The sequence below is a fragment of the Globicephala melas genome, chromosome 7 (assembly GCF_963455315.2).
Source record: "Globicephala melas chromosome 7, mGloMel1.2, whole genome shotgun sequence".
Lineage (NCBI taxonomy): Eukaryota > Metazoa > Chordata > Mammalia > Artiodactyla > Delphinidae > Globicephala > Globicephala melas.
In genome coordinates, this window is record NC_083320.1 from 23,818,011 (window position 1) to 23,843,376 (window position 25,366).

The 25,366-nt window shown below is 34.1% G+C and overlaps 1 protein-coding gene across 1 annotated transcript in view; it reads left to right on the plus strand.

Annotated features, from left to right (window-relative positions):
- IKZF2 (IKAROS family zinc finger 2) overlaps positions 1–25,366 on the plus strand; it is a 169,949-nt gene that overhangs the window by 85,508 nt on the left and 59,075 nt on the right. The window contains exons 5-6 of the mRNA XM_060301457.1: positions 18,002–18,268; positions 24,596–24,763. Coding sequence (XP_060157440.1) covers positions 18,002–18,268; positions 24,596–24,763 — 435 coding nt within the window. The remainder of the gene's footprint in view (positions 1–18,001; positions 18,269–24,595; positions 24,764–25,366) is intronic.

Below are 25,366 nucleotides of genomic sequence, written 5' to 3' on the forward strand. Positions count from 1 at the left end.
TGGGTTCAATACCCAGTAAAAGATAATGATAATAAAGCCTGCAGCTGGTGTAGAAGTAAATTCTAGACTATCTACCCCATTATTCCTTATAGTACCACATATTTTGGCTAGTTTTACTCAATATACTTGTTGGCAACAGAGTGAGTTTTTTAAAAAAAGCAGCTGATGGTACTATTTGAAAAGTTCAACAGTGGAAGCAGAAATAAAGCAAAGGAAAGGAATCTCAAAACTAATCTTTTTTTGACCAATTAGTGAGAGGAGTTTCTTCTTTTTCATTTTTAGCTGATTTGATTAGGAAAAGAAAAGAGATTTTAATTTTACCCTTGTCATGCAAGGCCAGAATTCACTGTTTCAGAATGGAACTGACAAGTGAATTTCATTAAGACTGATAATATGGCAGCATAGTGAAAGCTTGCAACTCTTATCAGCATGTAGATATTTTAGCCCAGCTATTACTTTTTGACCAAATGTTCTATTACATGTCAGAGCGATCTTGTATCTAATGATGGTTAGTATAATGGGTTGAAGACGTTTTATTTTAGGTTTTCATTCAAATCGTGTGTGTGTGTGTGTGTGTGCGCTTTAGTTTTTTAGGGTTTGCTCAAATTGTGGGGCTACCTTCATGTTGGGAAATGGGAAAAGGCAATTTGATAATTTGTTTGTATATGTGGTAAAGGAACTCTAGGAATTATTGAGACCTGCCAACTGATACTTAAATATATATTTTCAATGGTAAATATTCTGCTTTGTTAGTTGTTTACATACTGAAAACAAAACTTCACATCATTAAAACAGTAATGAAGTGAAGTTATTTCTGATAAAGGTGTATATGGTAGGGCTGCAAGTCCTCAGTTCCAGGAATTTTAGTGAATTGCTCTGAGCCTTTCTTGTTCCAAATTCTTTGCCTTTATACTAACTCCCTTCCTCCAAACAAACTCTTGAATGATTGCTGTCTTCCTTTGCCTCCACCTGATATGAGCAGAATATGAAGGCAAAGACTATCTCTGATTTTGTCACTCTGTCTTTAGTGCTTAGCAGAGTACCTGGTGGAAAAGTTATACCCAGACATACCTGCAGAGTAAATGAACACTCACACTCTTGCCACCTTAAAATCAGGCATAAAATTCCAATTCTTAGACCCATTCATTGCATTCAGTTTCTCTTCTCTGCAAATTCTTTGCACTTTTATGTTTGTTGCATTTCATTCATATGCATGTTACTCAGTAAATGAGTTCGTGTTTTGCTTAGTGTTGTATATCTTTATTCTGTACTCTTCTAAGGTCAGTTACTAACAAACATGTGTCTGTATAGTACTCAGTAAAATACGTCTTAAGATGGCAGTATCAATAGAGAATGAACCTTGAATTCCCATATTTGTGGAAGTTGGTTTTTTCCCCCATTTGGTTCCTGTATCTGTGGACGTTGGGTACCTCCCCCCATTTGGTTCCCTTTGTACCCAGTGAAATACATCATGAGGGTATTTGGCTGGTTTCAGAGACACAGTATTTTTCAGCCTTATGATGTGGTCCTGATCGTCAGCTTCCTTTTCTATAAAATGAAGCTAATAACTACCACAAAGTTTGAGAATTAAATGGCTAATGTTGAAGGACATGCAACAAAATGGGCCTTCTCTAAATGTTAGTACTTCTCCCTGTCTTTTCACCTACTCCTTCCATTGCTAGTAGCCATTTCAAACTGGCCCACATAATGAATGAATTCGTATGGCGCCACTGGAACTAGATTTAACCTTAGAGATCCTTGTATTTTTCTTTTTCAGTAGTAATGTTTTGAGCGACCTGGACACCATCATTGGCTCTCCTGTCTTCCTTTTCCTCCTCTCAAATTCTGTATCTTGTCACTGAGACCTGTATTCCCCTGGCACTCTGTTCCTCTCAGAGGACAACCTACATTGTTGCGATCGTCTCTGTCTCAATCGTATTATAAGCCATGCTTGTCTTGTTTGCCCTTGTATCTCCAATACTTAGCAGTGTCTAGTGTATAGATTGCACTCTATAAATATGCACTGAATGAATGAAGGGGTTTGCTTATTTATTTTTATGGGAAAGGGATGATGTGAAGGCAGCATCAGGAAAGCCCGTGAATTCCCTGATCTTGGAATACAAGCCAGTGCCTTCCCAAACACACACTTTATATAAGATGTCAGCAATAACAAGATTTTTAATATCTGAAGAGAGAAGTATATTGTCTGTAAAAGCTATTCATCAGGATCCTATACCTTAATTTGTGTTTCCTTTGTATGGTTAAAGATATGCCATTTAAACCTTACTTGATCTTTATATATCTCTTACTTAATAATGTACCTCTCTTTGCCAAAATTGAGCATAGTTAAAATTATAAGTCATATGCTTTCTATATTATCTGAAAAACTACATCAAGATTTTATTGCATTCCCATTAACCTTGAAAATCTCTAATTCTGGTGTCAGCTGGGAGTTTAAAGCTTCATGAGTTTAAGGAAGGTAGTTCAAATTTTGGAGAGATTTTTTTTCTCTCTGAGTGTGAATGTTGAACCAGACATTTAAAAATACATTTGATCCTGAAATACATGAAAATAACAGAGTATACTGGGTATATATATTTTTAAATATTATTGCACAATTAAATTAATCATGCAACAGATTCAAACTGTTAGAGATAGCACTAAAGGAAGAAAATAAAATTAATTCAAATGATAGTATCAGATCAAGGAAAGGAAAAATATATATATAACTTATACTTGCCAGGCACATATTGTTAACTTTGTTCAGGTGTCAGCTTTTGTGGTTTGTTTGAGTTTCAGCTTGTCTCAGAAGGTGTTGCTACACCATGAAGGTGTTAAGGCAGCGTAGTAATGGAACAGGAGATGAAACGGAAGGCTCATAAAATGTCTTATCATTTGGGCCTTCCTGGAGAAACGTAGCTTGAATTTCTGAGTGGTCAGCTTGACATTTTAAAACAGGGAGAAGTTGTGTCATTATTTCTGGAATACTCCAGTAGTTAGAGGAAAAAGATTTAAAGTTCATCGCAGTAATTGCTGACAGCTTCCACAGAATGAGGTGCTTTTGGTAAGCATGTGCTGCCTTACACAGAGGCAGCCTACTAGGAATGTGGAAGAGGACAGTAAGCTGTGAGATGCATGTGACAGAAATCATAGATTTGGGTAATCTTGTGCCCCTGAAATAATTTCACCCATTTTGAAGGTGGAAAAGAGGTAAAATGCCTTGTAATGTTTCAAGCAAAGAAAAACTCTAGGCTTCTAAAACTAACAACTTGTATTACTTTCAGAAATTTAACCTATGAAACCTGGTGGCCGGTTGTCACAGGGAGCAAGGTAGCTGGTCTCACTGCGCTTGTACAGTCCCTGTGAAGTGCTGAGGCGATCCCTACTGTCACACATTTCCCCCTTAGTCCCAGTTGGGGAGGAAACTTGCAAATAGCCGCAAGCCATACATAATGGCAGGGTTCACATCCTGACAGGGACGCGGTAGAAAAGAGGAAAATTTCAAGAGTCTTTATAGCATTATTTGAATCAAGGACCTCGTGCTTTCTGTGAAGGTTGTAGCACTCTTTTTTTAAAAGTTTTGAATATGTTGTGTTTGTTTTGCTTTTTTTTTCCCTTCTGGATGCCAGCCAAGTATTCACCTGAAGGAAACACATGGGGATGGCACACGCATCACATTGCACTATCTTCTGCTTAAGTAGCTAACATTTATTGCTTAATAAAGAACATCCTGCACACATACCAACAAGGTTTTCAGTATATATACTATGTATATGTATAAATACGTATATTCACATTTCAACATACTCTTACCTGTGACCTTCAGAAATTCATTAATGGGTAGATTTAGGGATGCTGTTTTAAACCCAGAGGTTTTAAATATGTGATCTAAAAGTAAGATTTTTGTATGAACCCCAAACCTAGGAACGTATTTTTTATAAAGAAATTTATTTATTTTTAAAAGCTTCCTGAATTTCTTTCAGCTTTATTGAAATATAATTGACAAAACTGTAAGATATTTAAAGTATACATTGTGATGAATTGATACGTGTATACATTGTGAAAGGATTCCTTCCATGTAGTTAATAAACAGTCCATGCCTCATATATTTATCATTCTGTGAGTGTGTGAGAACATTTAAGTTCTACACTCTTTGAAAAATTTAATTAAACAAAACGGTGTTATCAACTATAGTTACTATGTTACACATTAGATGCTCAGACCTTATTTATCTTATAGCTGAAAGTTTGTACCCTTTTACTAACCTTTCCCTATTTTCCCCTCCTTCCAGCCCCTGGCAACACACATTTCTACTCTCTATTTCTATGAGTTTGACTTATTTTAGATTCCACATATAAGTGATACCATGCAGTATTTGTTGTTCTCTTTCTGGCTTATTTCATTTAGCATAAAGCCCTCAAGGTTCATCCATGTTGTCACAAACATAGGATTTTCTTCTTTATTATAGCTGAATAATATTCCGTTGTATTTATATTTCATGTCTTCTTTATCCATTCATTCATTGAAACCTTAAGTTGTTTCCATATCTTGGCTATTGTGCAAGAGAAAGAAGTAAAAGGCATCCAAATCAGAAAGAAAGAAGTAAAACTGTCTCTATTTGCAGATGACATGATATTATATATAGAACACCCTAAAGACTCACCTAAAAACTGTTAGAACTAACAAACAAATTTAGTAAAGTTGCAGGGTACAAAATCAGTATATAAGAATCAGTTGGATTTGTATACACTAACAATGAACTATTAGAGAAGTTAAGAAAACAATACCATTTATAACAACATCAGAAAAAGTAAATACTTAGGAATAAATTTAACCAAGGAGGTGAAAGATCTGTACGCTGAAAACTATAAAACACTGATGAAAGAAATTGAAGAAGACACAAATAAATGGAAAGATATTTTGTGTTCATGGATTGGAAGAATAATATTGTTAAAATATTCATACAACCCAAAGGATTCTACAGATTCAATTCAATCCCTATCAAAATTCCAATGACACTTTTCACAGAAAGAGAAAACAGATCCTAAAATTTGTATTGAGCCACAAAAGACCCTGAATAGCTAAAGCAATCTTTGAGAAAGAACAGCAAAGTTGGAGACATTACAATTCCTGATTTCAAACTATATTACAAAGCTATAGTGATCCAAACAGTATGATATTAACATAAAAATAGACACAGATGAAAGTAAAATAGTCCAAAAAAAAGCCCATTCATATATGGTCAGTTAATTTACAACAGAGGAGCCAAGAACAGACAGGTAGGTCAAAGATAGTCTCTTCAATAAGGAAAACTGGACAGCCACATGCAAAAGAATGAAGCTGGACCACTGTCTTACTCCCTGTACAGAAATGCATTCAAAATGGATTACAGACTTAAATTTAAAACCTCAAACTGTAAAATTCCTAAAAGAAAACATTGGGGGTAAGTTCTTTGACATCAGTTTTGGCAATGATTTTTTGTATAAAGAAAATTATATTTAGATACTAAGTAGCTGATTATTATTACTGATTACACAAATCGTTTTTTATATAAAATTTCAAGTATAGTTTGCTTGTATCCTGGAATCACATATACCACAGACTGAAGGGACCTCAAGAATCATGGCCTCAGGCAGGTAGGCTTTTAATTATTTTAGCTGCACAAATAAGTAGCATTATCTAGGTTTCACAGATGAGGAAACTAAGTCTCTTAGAAGGTAACCCATCCAATTACAGGTGACAGAGATGTGAGATCAGCACAAAATCATAACTTAAGGAGAAATAAAACTCAGTTTGTATAAGTTTTAGTCTACTTATGATATGATTAGAAAATATCAAGTATTTTAAAGAAAGTATTTTTTAAATGAGTAAGGGGCACCTTTGCATCTAATAAGTGTATTAGCTTACTTTTACAAGCTAAGACAAGCTATTTGTATGCCCCTTAATGATATCAGACATATCTGTTTAATTTGCTTCCTATGATACATAGAACTATGTCATCATTTTAATTATGTTTCATATACTTGAACTATGAGCTTTAGAAAGCTGGTTAAAGGATGTTCTAGAAATGGAGAAAGACAACGCATTGAATAATCAAAACTTTGTTTCACAGATCGATGACTGCTTAAAGTAACTACTTACAATTCAGAAAAGGCTGTCTTTTTGAAATAGTGATCTTGTGAGAGTATTTCTTGATTACTTATGCTCTGCATTTTGCACTGAGATTTTATAGTAGTAGCATATGCTGGGGGAAGGGCTTTCAAGTCATTGTATTTCACATCATAATATTTTACTGTGCACGGTTGCCCATATATAAATGCAGAAAAATACATATACATACATAGATACATATATGCATAAATTTCACAAGTGCCATGAAAGCAGGGACCATATCTGTCCTATTCACTGCTGTGTTGTGGTACCTGGCACAGAGCAGGTGCTCAGTAAGTAATTTTGAATGGATGAACGAATAAATTCTAAGGAGATCCCTCTTCTGTACTGTGGTTGTTGAAACAGTCTGTTAATAAGTTGACAGCACTCATCTTTGAAATTACTACCTACAAGCATTAATTCCCTTGTGCCTTACTCTATTTTAAACTTTGATTTTAAAATATTTTCTATTTATGTTACCCATTGAATATATGCATTCCAGAAAAAAACGGTGTCACTCAAAACCAACATGTATTCATGCATCTTTCTTTTCTCTTCATGCTCGCCCCCCTTTTGAGTGCCATCTGTCTTCTCTTTATTATATAAAGCATATCCAACCTGTAAGTACTATCTTAAATGCCACTTCGTGAAGCCTTCTCTGTCATCCCCGTGCTTCCCTGGAGTAAACATACACCCCCCCCCCAGTTACATTTGTTTGATGTCCTACATTTTATGATATGCTTTCATATGGTAGCTCTATTAATAAGAAGTAAAATAGCTGTAAGGGTGTTGTATATACAATTGTAGTTAATACTCAGAACAGCCCTAGGAGACAGGTAATCATTTTCTTGATTTTATAGATGAGAAAAATGAGACTGAGAGAGGCTTCTTAAGGTCATGTGGCTAATAAATGAAAGGGCCTGGCCTTAAACCCGAGGGTACTGAGTCTCTTAGCCATAGGCTCTAACTGCTTGCACTAACTGACTATGCTTCCCCAATTTTATGACTTTTATATAGAGGATATTATCCCCAGTTTACATGGTAGGAAACAGGGGCGTGTTAAATTACTTCTTAATGTCCACATATGTAAAGTACTTAAACACAGGTATTCTAATCCAGCATTTCCATTATTCACCTAGTACCTCCTATGTTGCTTTGTAATTATTTTTTTTACCTTTTAACAAATGCATTCTATATGACTGACTATTCATTAGGGGTAGGAAACAGGTATGAACATTGCAAAAAAAATTGCCGCTGCTACATTGCAGAAAATAAAATTTGCTGGGTGGTTGTTTAGATTCATTTTTCTTAATCACAACTACAAATTTTCTCTTTTTTGCTACTACTTGATACGCTTTCTTGATTATACATTTTTAACCAAACAATCCTGCATCTTGGGGCCAAATGTTGACTCTCTTTATTTCACACAAATAGTGAAGGGTTTATGGAAGAACATCGGGGAAAGAACTTCTGTAGCCTTGATGTTTGTTCCAGATTTTGGCAACCAGGGATATTTGAACCCAGGGTATGGAAAGCTGTTGGGTTCCTCTGTCACTTCAGTTCAGAGGCTCAGTAAAGCTGTTGAAGTGCATCGCCTGGCTTTGGTTCTTCCCTCTGTTGCCCTTGCTCCGTAATAGAAACCCTGCTCCATTTCTTATCTCTTTCTCTTTAGCGAGCCGGCAGCACTGCCTTCTGACCTGGTTTAAACGTCCTCAGTGACCTCTGGCAATCTAATGTTTGGGTCCCTTCGGGAATATGCCCACTCAGCTGGATTTTATAGTAACGATTTTACTTCTTACAGAAGTTTGGTTAACAATTTTGTACTCCCCTTATTAAAGAGAGAATTTCACAATGTAATTTGCTTCACAAACCTCCCACAGTTATGTTAAGCAGATGGTTGCCAAACACCAGTTCAAACTAGATTGCTCCTATATGAAATAAAATCCATGCTCAGAAAATCTGGCAGTGGAAGCTGGTCTTCCTCCAAAACAGGCTTTCAGACAAATTTCTCTTTACTCAAAGCTGGCAAACTACTACACCTGTATTCAACATGCAGTAAAGAAAATGTCAGATGGCACACATCGATTCAAAGTTACTCTTCTTTAACATACTGACATCCTTTTTTCTTTACTGGTAACTAGTAACTGTTTTGCTTTTGGTGACATAGGGGACATAGCAAGAATTTGGTCATCAGTTCTTGGTTCTAATTTCAGATCTGGCTCTGAATAGATGTGTGACTTGGACATGTTACCTCACCCATTCTGAGCTTTAGTTTTCTCATCTGTAAAATGAGGGTAATATTGTATACTTCACAGAGCAGCTGTCATGATTAATATCAGGTGATGCATGTAATGCACTGAAAGTCTTTCCTTTTATACAGTGATCCTTCAGTTTAATGTTATGTTGATGATGTTTTGTGTTTAAAACCTAATTCTATGATAATTATTTGTCACTTGTGGTTAATTTATGCATAGCCTATGTAACTTAAAAAAGAAGTATGATAGGTAAATCAGCAACAGCAGTTCAACAAACATTTATTGAATGCCTGGTACGTATAAGGGGAAGATGGTTTTACAATTGTGAATAAAGACAGCATTTCTTTTCAAAAATCTCACACCATAGGGAGCATAGAGTTAAGGCAAATATACTAATGAAATCACTGTAATGTGTCTTTGTGCTCAGGAAACACTTCATGAAAAAGGGTGGAAGATAAGTCAGCTTCGAAGGTATGCTGATATTGACAGAAGTAGGGGAAAGATTCCAGAAAATAATAATAGGGGCCGAGGGGGGGGGGAATAAGTAGAGATGTATAGGATAAGTTCCAGGAAGAATGACTAGAAAATGACTGGAAAAAGTATGAATAACTAAGGGACTAATAGGACATATGGCCAAGAGCAATGATGGAACTATGCTGTGGTGGTCCTTAAAGTCCATACCAGTACCTTTGTATTTAATTTGTAGGCAGTGAGCAGTCACGGAAGACATTTAGAAGAGCAATATGAGCTCTGCTTTAGGAAAATTAATCTAAAAACTGAACATACGATGAATTGGGGGAGTAGAGTGTGGCAAAAAACTGAAAAGAGACCCAGCTAGAAAGTTGTTGAAATTGTTCCAGGTGAGAAGGCATGGGGAATCTTAAAGAAGCTCTGTGTTGCCCACGAAAATGCACAAAAAGGAGTTGGATATGCAAGACATGGCACATATTGAATCTCTAGGACTTGGCAAATGCAATCATTCATTTAAAGCATGGATAAAGGGATAGACTGTTGTTTGCCTGTGGCATTTCTATTTAAACTAGGCTTATTTTCTCCACGTTGTACATCTCATGAACTAGTTGTCTGCCAGAAAACAGAAACTTCACCCTTGGGCTACAGTGGTGCCACTGTGCTGGTCAATAAAGATGGGTAGTCTGATGATGGGCATGCTGTTTATGGTTGCATGCACTGTGGGAGACCATTAGGGAGTGAGATGTCTAGGCTCCTTAGTTTTACTTTTTTTTCCAAGGAGGTAGAGAGGATACTTTTTTGGTATTTATTTTGTTGTGAAGATCTCTTTAAATGTAAATGAAATACTGCATGAGCTACTCATAGGTATGATTTATCTTGGTAAAAAACATTGACACAAGACTGTCAAAATGTGGCAAAGGAAGTCCTAAAATGCCATCCTCCGTAACTGTTGGTTTAGAGATTAAAGTTGATTATATTGATTTTTTTCTCAAATGGCTGTCTTTACCTACCACTGATAAGTCATAGCATGACAAGGAATATAGAAAAAGCAAGGATCAGGAAAATGATTGAATATTGGCAGATTCTTCAGGAATTAGTTGTACTACATGGACCTACCCCTGCCTTAAGACCAAAACAAATCTAAAAATTAGAAAGTAGTTCTTTTGAGTGGGCATATGCATCCCAGACTTGCTAGAAAGTATTAATTCTGTAGTTCAGTTTGTGGAAACTTCTTTTTATTTTATCTGACTGATGTGGTCTTGAATTCCTGGTATCCTCTTTAACTGATGGACACAATTTTACAACATCTGAAAGATCTATTTGCCTAGGACTGGTATTTGTCCTAAATATAATACTAATATTAGTTGCTTGTTTAATTGGAGAGGCAGTATCATGTCATAGGAAGATGCGAAGCTAAGAGACAGAAGATCTTGAGTTGATATCAGGCTCACATTTACTACCTTTGCATCCTTGGGAAGGTTATTTAACAACCATGCCTCCATTTGTTTATCTGCGTTTGCCCTACGTACAATCCACTGTGGTTCTGAGTATCAAATGAGACAATATGAATTTTTTAAATCATGAAGAATTATAATGTTGTTATTTTTCTATTATTATTATTATTAAAAGGATTCTAAACCCTTAGTGTAAAGAGACTATTTTATCTAGCCTGCTGTTTTCAGGAGTATCAAGTGTTATTTTGCCCATATTTCAGGTGACGCAGGTGGCTGAGTCAAAATAAAAAAAATTCCCAAAAGGTCCCAGAACTAGTTAAGTGGCAGAAAGGGAGGTAAAGACCCTGATTTCCTGCAATCAGGTGCAGAGTAACTTTCTTCCACACTGTTTTTAGAATAGTAGTCATATTTCAGAAACCAGCACTGTCTTGATCTATTACCCTACTAGGTTTAAGAAATACATAGTCTAACTATATTGGGGAAAGGAGAGAGTGGGGGGAGGACGAGAAAATGAGGTGATGTGATGTGCAGACAGAATGCTACCTACAAATGGCTCAGCTGCAGTTCACTGACACCAGTGTCTAGACTTGTCCAACCTTTTCTAAAACGAATACTTTAAGGATGTTATGAGGCAGCTGTTTTGCAAGACTTATGCATTTATTTACTCACAGTTAAAAGGAACAAAGTTTTTATATTGTGTGAAATTTTGTTGAGGAAATTTGTTGAAAAATGATTGCACATACCTTAATATAATTTTTGTTGTGAGGATTTTACTTTCATTGTTTAGACGGTTGTAAGTTCATTAGTAAATAATTGTGCTTTACATCAGAGTTTTGAAAGCAGTTTGTTTTTTTAACACATTATTTAAACAGCTGCTGGGCTGTTAACATGGATTTAATCATGTTTGGTGTTTCTTTTTTGAAAGTTTAAATGAGAGAGAGTTGTATTAGCTCAGAAGCAACTTCAACAGATTATTAGATAGACATATTGATTCAATTAGTGTGTATAACACCGTTTCAAGTATCTGGCATAGCCCTGGAGAAATTAATGCTTATAAGTAATAACACCCCTTAAGTGTCCTCTTGAATGTTCACACAACAGAAACCAAGCATATGAAAGTCCACTTATACATCACACCTGAAAGATTTTTTTTCCCAGTTTGATAAGAATGGCATTTTAGCTCTCTTTTATTATTAGCCCTGTGAAAGAAATATTTAACTCCCGTAGTATTTGCTTCCTTTAAAAATTAAGAGTTGAAAAATATAATTTGGAAATTAAACAGAATAAATCACAATAAATATTATATCCTTTCAAATACAGCAAATAAATCATAATCCCTTTGGATTATTTTCCTGGCTAGGGAATTTCAATAATCTGTTCGTGGATTAGTAGAATCAACTCATACTAATAATAAAGTTTTAAGTTGTATAAAGTTTAATTTAGATTTTAAAAAATATTTTAATAATGATATTTTAGGTTCTGGTTACTATGATTTTTCAAAACTTGACATTTTAAAAAAGATAGGATTATCTGTGAAAACCTCATTCTAAGGATGAGGATAGAATTTATTCCTTCAATTTGGTAATTCAAAATTAACTGGATATACTTCACCATATGTGTAAAAAATGATCTTTTCCCCCAAATTTTAAAAATTGAGAATTTTGTATTATTTGAAGCCATCAGGTGCCAGACATTGCAAAATCATATGCCACCTTGCATAAGTGGGTAATTTGGTGAAGTTAGGGTGTAAAAAATAGGAAATGTCCAGTTTCTAAGGAAAAGCTTCTTCACATTTATGTATTGTTCAATAAATTCAAATTACAGGTTAGTAAAATATTCCCTGTACTTTTACTCATAAACTAGTTCATGACCTGGGTATATACCATCCTGCTAATATAGGTTTCTTATTTAAGTGAAAAATATTCTTCAGCTTTTAGTCTTAAATCTTCATAATGAATCACTTTTAGCAAAGTATTAGGCAAGCAATAAATATTTGCTGGTTCAATGAGTTTTAGAGAGAATTCCATTTTGGTCCTTGTGTCTTATTGGTTGAGGTGGGTGAGATCTATTTTGTGAGGTCTATTAGTGTATGTAACAACATTGTACATTTCATTTTCCATTTTATTTTTAAGTGGTATACATTTGGGTTTTGAATTGTCTTTAATTTTCGAAGTATAATGAGTAGTAAAGAAAATTTCAGTATGAAATAGACAACCAAAATAATGTTGTTTTAACAGCTTCACAAAATAACATAATTTTTTCCCCATTTGGTTTTCTGCCTTTTTTTTTAAAAAAAAACAGTCATCTATATATGTTTAGCTGTGTAAATACCCTTATTCAGTTATCCTTTTATTTAATAACATGTTACTGAATTTAAGGCAAGTCTAGTGTAACTTTATCCACTCAGTATTATGTATCTCGAAACAGTGATAATTATGAAGGCTTTGAGTGTAGAGAGCACAGTATGGTTACTGAAGAAACTTCTACAATTGAAATTTGTTTGGCCTAGGAGTCATTTATACGAGCTCTTGTGTGAGTCTCTTTACTTCTCAGCATTGGGATGATTACATGTAAATGGGAGGTGATTAAACCATGCGGTTTTTTTTTTTTTTTTTTGCGGTACGCGGGCCTCTCACTGTCGCGGCCCCTCCCGCTGCGGAGCACAGGCTCCGGACGCGCAGGCCCAGAGGCCATGGCTCACGGGCCCAGCCCCTCCGCGGCACGTGGGATCCTCCCGGACCGGGGCACGAACCCGTGTCCCCTGCATCGGCCGGCAGACCCCCAACCACTGCGCCACCAGGGAAGCTCCCACCATGCGTTTTTATAGCATCTATAAACTATATCCTAAAGTTCAAAAACAGTAGTTTGAAAGCATAAAGAAGAGGGGGATAAAGCTTTAATTCATAAACATATTTGCATTATGAAGCAATTTTTTGCATAAATATATATGTGGAATGTTCTAACATGAAATATATTCAAAGCTTTGTCTATGTAAAATTGATTATGAAAGTCTTTTTGATTAAATGTTGTTATCCTTGAACCATGTTCACAAACCTCCAAGTCTACTAAAAAAAAAAATCACTATAACAATTAACTTTTTCTTGATGCTTTAAAATTTGACTTTTCTTTGTTTTAAACTGTGAACTATATCATCTCCTTTGAGAAAAAAAGATACCTATGTTAAGCATATTTATTTATTAAAAATATTCAAATATCTATATATTATAGTTATTTGTAACTACAATATCAAATAACAAAGAAAAGATTGATCAATTAAAATCTTATTTCACATCTTTTCGTTGCTAATCATTCATTCTGACAAAATATTGTTTTTATTAAACTGTTACTGCTTGTCAGTATATAAAAGTATATGTAAATTCCCACAGATATGTTTAAATTTTACATTCTTCATTTCGTAGCAAGAAAATAAGCTTGAAAAATAATTGTTGGTATTGAGATTTATAATAACAAGATTTCTTTTCACTCACACTAGCAAGTTCTTATCTTCATAGAAATTAGCCATTTATGAGGATGCCTTTCTGTTAACCAAATTGTAAAAGAAGTAGTATATGAGGAGTTAAAATTCAAAGATTTGGTAACTTATGTACTATGATTATTATACAATGATTAATAATTATAATAGCTTTATATATTGTAACTACAAATAATTATGATATAAGTCATTTATTAATATATAAATTATAGAGTATAAATTTACCAGACATTTTAATTTAATCATTAATGAGTTAAAATATTAGGTGCTCTGTGTTAATTAGAAACATCCTAAACAGTAAAAATAAATCATAGGAGAATTTCTTTTATGTTCTTTGAGTAGAGAAATTTTTTTCTATTTAACAGTTAAAATTCAGACCACTTTAAGTAATCACTTTTTGTCCTAGAATTTCAACTTAATTTTAGTAGGATGGGTTAAAAATTAATTAGAATGGAATTTTGTTTGTACATAGGCCATCATATTAATGCAAAACTTAATCTATGCTATGTATGTATTAAAATGTGTTTCATTTTATTGATTTACTATATCAATAAATATACTGTTTACTACAGTAATAGTGTGTACACATCCATACATGGCAAACATATAATTCCTTAGAGTATAATATTGTTAGAGAAAAGATGACTATAATTTTCCACTTTTTCTGTATTTCAGTGCTAATAAACATTTTTTTTTTGGATATTCATTTCAAGTATATTCTTCTGTGGATAGAAACTCTAAGTATAATTTTAATATCCAATACATTGTTAAATGACATATTTACCCATGTTTGAGACTATGTTTTGATGTCCATATTATAATATTCTCACTAGGGAAAAGATGATACTTTAGTGTAATATCAAGTCATATCCTTCATAATTTGGTAGTTTTGAAATTTAAGAGGCCTATAGTTTCAGACCCAAAACCCACTCTTTTAGGTATACATTTCTTCAGTTCTCGAAATGAAATCTTAGTAGACCTTATACTCATTAAAGGTAGCTTATCAGATATTGACTAGTTCAGGAATGTAAATGATGGCATTGCTGCAAAGTTTGTGAACTTTAGGACATCACTTAAATGTGTGGGAAAATTTGCTCACAGGCTGGTATATGAAGTCATGCCGCATAAAGTCATACTTTTCATTTGTTTTCTTCTTAATATTTCTTTTAAATGACTGACAATTGTGGATGAAATGTGGGACTACATAGGGTAACCAATAGTATTTTACATTAATTAGAAAAATTTTCCTTCTCCGAAAAAATACGGAAAAATTTGTTGGAATATGGAAAAATCTATTGAAGCAAGACACAGAATCCAGAAGCCATAATTGAAAATGTTAAAAATTCAAAATTTAAAATTAGCATACATGCCAAAAAATACCCTAGAGTAAAAAGATAAACCGAAATTTTTGCAAAACATATCACAGCGCTAAGTTCCTTAGTATATCAAGCATTTAAATTCAGTGAGAAAGGCTGACAACCTAGTAGAAAAATGGGCAAAGAACTTTGATAGGCAGTTCTACAAAAAAAAAAAACCACACACATTTAAACATAGAAAAAGATGCCCAACTTCATTCACAATAAAAAAATTCATATTAAAAATCTGAAGTACAATAACCAGTGTTTATCAGATTAACAGTTCTGTGTGGTATTATACAATAGTGTCTATAATAGCACTAAACAAGAAGTAATCTTAAAAGCCTGGATGAATGAGTTATATTTGTAAAGTCGATTTTATGCAGGTATTAGAAAGAACAGTGTAGATTCCTATGTATGGAAAATATTGAACAGATGTTAATTGAAGAAAGGAAAGTTAAAGTCAGATAAATTGTACAGTCCAATTTGTGTAAAAAGAGAGACTATATATACACACATGTACACACATACATATACACACACACAGTTCTAAAGAGAAGACAAGGATAGGGGTTGTTTTTGAGACCAGAACTGAAGAATGGGTGAACTTTGGGTAGAAAAGGACTTAATTTTCACTTTTTATCCTTTATGACGATTAATTTTTCGTTGCTATGTTAATGGATACTTTAAACATATTTTTAAAAAGCTTAAAGAAAGAAGATTCTAAATCAAGTAAAATACCTCAGGGAATACTGCCTGAAATACCTCCTATATGCCACAGATTTCTTTAGCATACTGGGGATATTAAGATGGAAAAATATTGTCTTTACTCTTCTCAAACCCCAGTAAAGCAGTCCTAATTTGTACATAGGGTGAAACTCAAGGGAGTAGATATTTTATTAGAGATCAGGCAAGAAGACTGTCTATCCCTTTGCAGATCTTGGGATAGTTTACATGCTGTAAGTTAATTGATCTTTACAAAAACCTTATGGAATAAAAAGAGCACTGTATATCCAAAGAAAAATAATAGTAAGCCCATTTTTTATATTTACTCATTTAATGCTTACATCTGCCCTAGGAAGTGGGTACCGTTATCGTCCCAGTGTTGTAGAGGACATAGAGAACTTACTTAAGTAACTTGCAGAAGGTGACACTGCTTACTAAGTGCCACTGCTAGGATCTTCACTCTTAATAGCTAAACTATTCTGCTTAAACTTTATTCTGTAATCTGAATTCATCTCCACAAATGAAAGACATAAGATTCAGAGGTTAAATACTTAGTTCAAGATTATACTGCAGTAAATGTCAAAGCCAGTTCTCCTGACTAAATCCAGTGATCCCCACATTGTACCACACTGCCTGTAGTTCACAGGGGAGTTCCAAAGAGGGAGAAAGGGAAGAGTCATTTTGATAATATATACTACCTATCATGAGTACTAACAACAAATCACAGAAGGGGTGGTTTCTCTAAGAAAACAATTGCAGTAAAAAGAACTTACTTCCTTTTTATGAAAATAGTTCCTCTGTTCAAGAAATACCAAATAATTTGTTTTGCTTAGTAACTTTGATATGGTTTCTGGAGGCATTTTCAAGATCACTGGATAAAAAACTGGTATTCATTTAAAGCTTGTTTCTCTTGTGAAAGGACTCTGTCAGCAATCCATAATGAGGGCTGTGCTAACAAAATTCCAACTTTTCTGTGGGATGATCCAAAAACAGCAAACAGAAGGCATTGAATTTCTTAACAGTCACAAGTGCGTGCATGCATGCTATGCCATTCCTGTCATTCACTGCTTTTTGGTGTGCATAGATTAAAGTTGGAATACTTTGATTTGCAGACTAATATGTTCCATAGAGAACTTTTTTCACATAGGAAAAAAAAGAGTAGCTTAAGAGCACGTGAGGTCTGTGCATTCTGCCCTTCATTTATACAGCTCTCAACTGAATGTATGTGTTTAGTCTGATTTTAGGATATTTGCCTTGACAGTGTGCCTTCATACGTCTAAGCTATTTGCTGGATTAAGATCCCGAGTTGTTTCTCTTGATAGAATAAAAAGAAAATATGGTTCTGATGAACCTAGGGACAGGATAGGAATAAAGACGCAGACATAGAGAATGGACTTGAGGACACAGAGAAGGGGTAGGGTAAGCTGGGACGAAGTGAGAGAGGAGCGTTGACATATATACACTACCAAATGTAAAATAGATAGCTAGTGGGAAGCAGCTGCATCACACAGGGAGATCAGCTCAGTGCTTTGTGACCACCTAGAGGGGTGGAATAGGGAGGGTGGGAGGGAGAGGCAAGAGGGAGGGGATATGGGGATATATGTATACAGATAGCTGATTCACTTTGTTATACAGCAGAAACTAACACAACACTGTAAAGCAATTATACTCGAATAAAGATGTTAAAGAAAAAAAAAACAGGTTTATGCAAGTACCCTAATGGAAAACAGAGACTATGAAGTGTATATATAATGATTGTTACATTCAGAAGAGGTGTAGCTCAATGGGTTAAGTAGTATCTAATCTTGTCTTTTTCATAATCCTACCTCAGTCTAGTAGCCTTAGTGACAAACTCAAAAGTATAACAATACCAGTTGATACTGAGCTTTCCTAAGCCATCTTCACTTTCATGCCAGAGCTTCACGGAAATATCATAGAACACAGTATGTACTAACATTGCATGGGGGATGGACTATATTCTACTTAGTATAGCATTCTCAACCATGTTAATAGAATGGCAGTGGGTGGAAAAGAGATGTAGGTGACAACACATAACATGCATTTAAAATGTCTTCCTTTCTTCTTTTTAAATTACAGCAAATTCAGTAAAGCTAGAAATGCAGAGTGATGAAGAGTGTGACAGGAAACCCCTGAGCCGCGAAGATGAGATCAGGGGCCATGATGAGGGTAGCAGCCTAGAAGAACCCCTAATTGAAAGCAGCGAGGTGGCAGACAACAGGAAAGTCCAGGAGCTTCAAGGCGAGGGAGGAATCCGGCTTCCGAATGGTAAACTGAAATGTGACGTCTGTGGCATGGTTTGCATTGGGCCCAATGTGCTTATGGTACATAAAAGGAGTCACACTGGTAAGCAGCTGAAAGAATAACCTGATGACTGCCTGTGACATCTGATGTTGATATTACCTGACATCTATTCTCTTTCCTTTTTATTCAGGGGTGGCAATGGTGAAACTACCTTTTCAGAATTCTGCTAGTATTGGATTGCTGAAAAGCAGAGAGTAGCCTGGGTCTTGACTTCCAGCCTTCAAATCTGAATAGCATATCAAAAAGAAGTTTGGGATTCAGTTTCCACAGTTCTTAATATAGCAAAAATATGATAAGGGTTCAAAAGGTATAGGAGAATTTCATTGTGTAACTTGATCTTTTTGTATTCCTATACATATTTTACCATACCCATGGGCAGGTAATAGAGTTTGCTATAACATGGTACTCATGCATTTATGTAAGGGTTGATCATTTTCATCTTGTCTAGTTAACTTCTTGGAATACAATTTCCAATCAATCTTTGCCTACCATGGGTCTCTGTAGGAGGCAGATATTTATCTCCCCCAGTTCCAGGATGTCACCATCTTCCTGTAATTTTTAACTATAACTCCTGCAAGGAGATACGTAGGGTAGAATACAGCAAAGGGTGGTAGGAATGTGAAATCACAGAATCAGGTGAGAAAAGAGACCTCAGGTTAATTTAATATACACTTTTAGACCTTTGAGTAATGTGAAAAACCAACTCAGTGAGCAGGCCTTATTTAAACCTCTTCAAATCCTTTGGTAAAATTTTTTTAAAATTTCTTTTTAATGTAAAACACAAGAAATGAGATTGTGGCAAGGTAGGCAGATCATTGACCCAGAAAAATTCAAATTTATATGAAATTCGATTTAAAGGTAATGATAGCTTAAACTATAATGCAGAGTAGTATTATACAGCAAAATAGTAATAACTCATACACTCAGAGTTTTAAAATATGACACTCTTTTGGAAGAGAGAGAAATCACAGTAAAGACATTGATTTAAAAGATTGACTTCTAGATAATCAATTTCATAAGTAGATGCTTAAAACATGAGAGATACCAGGGACATTGATGTCTTCTTAGTCCAAACCTCTCATTTACACATCAAGAAACTGAAGCCCAAAGCAGTCAAGTGATTTATCCATGATCCCTTACGTGGTTAAGGGAATTGTGAGGCTAGGATCAAGGTTTCCTGATGTCCAGAGTGGTTTTGTTCCAATTTTCTATGCTTGGTATATCAATATATCAATATTTTATGATGAGGTATTACTATAAGGCTGATATTTTAATTATAGTGAGAAATTACACATTAAAATCAGTGTTATCTTAAACAAAATCATCAGCTTTAGGGCTTACACTCTTATCCAACCATATAGTCAGTTACATTTTTACTTTTTTGTTTTGAATTTCCTTTTTAAATAGCATCATGATTTTAAAATATTTTTAAGTTTATAGTAATATTTGTATTACTAATGAAAATTTTTTTTTAATTTTTAAAAATGTCTCATGGAAAAATTAAAAGATCAAGCTTGGTACCATATTTGATAAGAAAAAAAGGAAAAGGCTGTAAAGTAGTGAGGCTACTTTTCTTCTATGCTCATGAAGTAATTCCAACTGCAGTTCTAAAAGAAGAGTTCCACAAAGTTACGATGTATTCATCATCTCAGAGTGATTATATTGAGGAAGATAACACTCAGATGTCTAACTTCTCCCATCTAGCAATGTAGAAACTAAACAAAATTAGTCTAATGACTTTTCAGTTGAATTGCATATAGTGTTCATAAGTCTGAAAAATATATTTTAAAAAATTTTGTAAGATATTTAATAAACCTTTTATGGTCTGAGTTAAGAATATTCAAAGAATCTGAATATACTCTGTTGAAAATTTAGGTTAATTGATGTTTTACTGTAACTGCAGTGATTTTCATGAGGATTGTTGGTTTGTAAACACAGTTAATAATTGCATACCTACTGTACTGTCCACTTCATATTTTTTACTCTAGTAGAGTTGAAAACCATCTAACTAACATGGAAAGTGTTTCTAAATAGTTATACAGATTTCCACAAGTCCTAGGAGTATGGGATTCACTCAGCTAGTAAAGGCAAGGAAAATAGACTGAACAACTATTTAAAGTACTCTTGGAACTCTATGAACTTTTATTGTTAATAAATATTTATTAGAGTACTGGCAAAATTATTACACTTTCCTCAGATCTGGGAGGTTTTTCTTAAAGTTACTAGCCATTCGTAGAGGAGCTTGGGATACCTGCCATACATTGTTAACCGTGAAATTGTGATGATGTGTCTTTAAATTAGCCATTTTTATATGTATTTCTGATGACCCAGTTTATACATCGGAGTGGGTCATGACATTTTCAACTCCATTTTAGCAATATGAGAATAGAAAGTCTACTTGTATTTCTATAGATTGGAAAATATATATATATAGTCAGAATATAGTCATTAACCAAATGTTTTCTCCTTAATTTGATGAACTGTCTTCATTTTAGAACTTCCCCCTCTCACCAATTATTTATACCTTGCTAGTATAAAAGACTTTGTCTTAAATCCTTAAAAGCCTTTGAGAAACATATGCTTGTTTCTATGAGCGTTTAGCTCATGGAATGTCTAATATAAAATTGATAGTGGAAAAAGATACATAACCACCCATTCATTAAACTGACATGGAGTATCATATCTAATTCACTTCTTCTTCTTTCTCTTTCATACTCTACTAAAGTGCCAATTCCAGCGTCTTTTTTAATGGCTTGGTGCTATTTCTTTGGTATTGCTACTTTAGTAGGTAATCAGGTAATATTGTCATCGGATACTCCAGGCACTCTTCACTGGGAATACAGGGAGAAGAAAAGAAATAGGGGTAGTAAATCAATTCATGCATAAACACAAATTGATACAAACACTATAAATGTAGAATATACTTAATTTTGCATCTCTTTGGGGTAGAGTACTGTTATCTTTGTAACTAAATTTTCAGCATAATATTTTGTCCATTGCAGCTTTGTAGAGCCATTCTCTTGCTCTAAGGCCCTCTCTACACATGGTTGGGATTTTTCATATTTGTAGGTGGTTGTTCCATGCAACACAGGCACACCCTCTGTCTTTGATTCACCAAAGCAAATTGATGCATGTATACTTGCATTTCAGTTGAATAAACACAGATCTACAAATATGTTTATGAAAGTATATAAAATATGGAAATATAATTTATTCCATAATAGGTAGATAACTTCACCCAGTGAATAAAACGGTCCTTGAGTAGATTAGAAGATTTAAAAAAAAACAGATTGAGAATGGAAATAAAGAATAGCATGGCTACGTGACTACATCTTAATTGTTCTCCTGGATCCAGAGTTGTTAATCCAGACTTTGGTGCCCACCCATGGGAGGATTAGTTATCACAGATACAATAGCCTACTTGATGTTTTTGAATTGGACTTACTCTTTAATGTCACTAATGTATTTAGTAAATTTGTGGGTTTCTCCTGAAATTTGCTTTTATTTACATCTGAAGAAAGTGATTAATATATATATATATATATATATATATATATATATATATTAGACAAGGTCTAAACCAACCTGAAAAGGACCAATTGATTCAGTCTATTTATTAAAGAAAAAACAAATTATTATAAAAGAAATAACCAAGATGTGTTGTTTCAAGTTACATAGACATTATGGGTAGTCAACTGTACCTTTCAGTTAGTTATCAGATTTTACACATACCTCTGAAATTAATAGGCCAGGAAAATCAGTATTTCTTAAAGCTTCATCTGATTGAAATCAAAGTGCATTATTATCATAGTCTCTTTCCTCTTATCAAAAATGGGCACATGACTGATTACCTTCATCATGCTTCTTTCTTTACTTCCCATGGCCATGGGAACGGAATTAGCAAACGCCTTCACACTAAGACTTAGTCACTCAGCAACACGGCAGTGTCTCTGGATATAACTAGACATTTCTCCTACCCCTTTAAAGATGATCATATAAATTCAGAAGTAATTCTTATTAAAAAATATTTGAGGATATCTGGAATATTTTATAAATGTAACCTAACAACTAAATTACCCTGTCATTAGTCTCATAAAACTCAATTAAGTAAATTAAAAATTATTTTTTTAAATGATCCTTATTATAATTTTTTTAGATTAGCATTATTCTGAATGATGAATTCAGTAACCTAAATTAGGAATTTTTAAATATTTCAGCTCAAAGATTTTAGGAGGCTTAAAGAAAATCAAAGTTAGCATGCTACAGGAATATTTTCCAAAGGCAAAACATGATTTCAAATATTTTTGTTCACCATATTAATTTGTTTTTAAGTTATTGAGTACTAATTTGTTATTGCCTGGGAAACCCTACATGGATTTCAAAAGTAAAATCAAATGTTTTTAGTAAAATGTGTAATTTACATTTGCTATTAACTTTTTAGAGAGTAAGAAAATTTCATTAATAAAATCCTCCTGCCTTTTTATTACTAATTTCATGACACAGGTGGGGAGAAGAAAATTCTGATTTTAAAGTTTTAGACTGCTGTTCCATTGAAACAAGTAAAAGAATTAAGTTGTATATGTGTGTGTGTCTGTGTGCGTAAGATTAAAAAAAAAATTTACCAAAATTAGGTTTATTTTTAAACTTTGATTATTTTATAAGATATCATATGAGAGGTTTTAGGTTGTGCCTCTTTTTTAAGCTGTATTTAGTATTGATTTGTCAGTTTTACCAAATGAATCAACCAAGTTAAATTAGATAAAACTTAAGGTAACTTTAACATTATGAATAATTCTTTTTCAACCATCAATATAGGACTTTTTGTAAACTTAGGTCCTAAGTTTCCTCTCCAAATTTCTTAAGAAAAAAACCTTAACCCTTGCTACACACACACAGATTACTCTTTTTTGGTATATATCTCATTAAGTTCCAAAATGAGCAAGAACTACAGAATTCAAGACACACCTGATCTGTCAGTTTTTCAATTTCCTTGGGCTTTATAATCTATATGATAGAATGTGCAGTGGTAGCTGCCAGAAGGTGACCAAAGTTTATCTTATTTATGCCTCCTAGCTTTCTTTAATAAAAAGAATCACTGAGTTTGCATTATTTTAAAGGCCCCCCAATACAGTGTGGTTTCATTATTCACTATTATTATGAATGTTTCAGTTAAAGATATGAAACATGACAATTCAGTGTAAAATTTTTTGAAAACTATTAAAATTACAGTCATTATCTAACCTCAAGTACAGAAATGGTCCAGTTCAACCAAAAGGGAATTGTTTTTTCATTTAATTTTTATCCTAATGTTGAGTTTTAATATATTTGTATTATTTATATATTAATTTATATTTTATGTCTATCTTTAGAGATAGACATGTTTAAAGGGAGTATTTCATCATGGTTTAATGATGTTATCCGTATGATCCTACTTGCCAATTTTACTCCCTCATCAGACTACGTTTTTACCTTCAGTAACATTGTCAACAGCCAGTTGATGGCAACAGACAGCAGATAATTCTGGCTTAAACAATTTTAGGGCAATATGAGTAGTAGGAGAAAAGGTTCCTATCAAATAAATGATTTTCACAAGAAACAGAGAATATATGTACAGGAAATGTCTGGATGAATAATTTTCTTTTGATTTTCTCTGATTATATCAGGAAATTTTGCCACAGGTTTTATTGTTAGTAACTAGGAGAATCCAGAGACCTGGGCTATATTTTGAGATTTTGTGGTAATGAGCTTTGCAACCTAGTTCATTCATTGAACCTCTTTGGCTCCCTGATAACAAAATTATCAGCTAAATTGGAGAGTTAGACTAAAGGTCCCTTTCAGCTCAAAGTTCCTGTGATTTATTTTAAGAGATAACATGGTACAATAAAGAGAGCAAGATTTTGTAGTCAAATTGACCAAGAGTCATGATCAGCTCAATTACCTATTAGCTGTGACTATAATCAGAAACTTTGATACTTGAACTTCCATTCCTTCATTTGTAAATTGAAATTATTAATACCAAATTAGTAATGCCATCGTGAGGTTTGAAATATTGTATGTAAAGCAACCAGTAAAGTCAGTAAAGTGATGGCACCTAGTTGTTCAACCAGTGGTCAATGCTATGATTGTTACTCTTTGCAGTCAATGACAGGAATCCTGTAAAATTTACATGAAGAGCTGAAACGGCACTTGACCTAAAGTTTGGGACTTTGGTATTAGCAAAGCAAATTCTAGGAAGATAAAGGTTTGGAAGACTTAGGAGGGAGATGGACATTCTCAGCACAGAGAACTGGCTGTAGTTAACATTGTACAGCAAATTAGTCACTTGCACGTAACCTACTTGATCGTCCCCACCTCTTTCCCCTTCTGCAGGTGAACGTCCCTTCCATTGTAACCAGTGTGGAGCTTCTTTTACTCAGAAGGGCAACCTTTTGAGACACATAAAGTTACACTCTGGAGAGAAGCCGTTCAAATGTCCTTTCTGTAGCTATGCCTGTAGAAGGAGGGACGCCCTCACAGGACACCTCAGGACTCACTCTGGTAAGTGCCACCAACTCTTTGAGTAGAAAGTAAAATATGAGAACTCAGGAGACTGCTATAGCATAACACAAAGTAACTTCTAACTTTGGTGCGTAGCTGGGAATGAGCTAGACAGTATTTTTATTTGTGTACACTGAATAACTGACAAATCTTGCAGGATGCATATGGCCCTTCTTTTTTAGGCTTACAGACTTGGCAGAAAGGAGTACTGTCAACTGAAGAGTTTCAAGCCATTGAAGAAAACAGCTGTTACATAAATTTTCTATGATTTTTAAATTTTACAATTATTAATGCAGTAATTATGGTTAATCCAGAATAACGGAAAATCTAGTAAAATATCATCGTTACGTGCTGTTGTTACCATAGAGGAGAGGAAAGCTGTGATATTATTCTGACTGATATGGTACCTGGGCTGGGACCTCAGTGGGAAGTCAAATATCACTATTTTTAAACTTGAAAATATTATGCTCATTAGAAAATTGGCGGTGAGAGTGTTTTATGTTTAATTTTAACCCTCCTTGTTTCTTTAACTCTCAAACTATAGTCATTGGATGCTCTCTGAAACTCTTCTCTGCTTCATAAATCATCATTTAAAAATCTAGA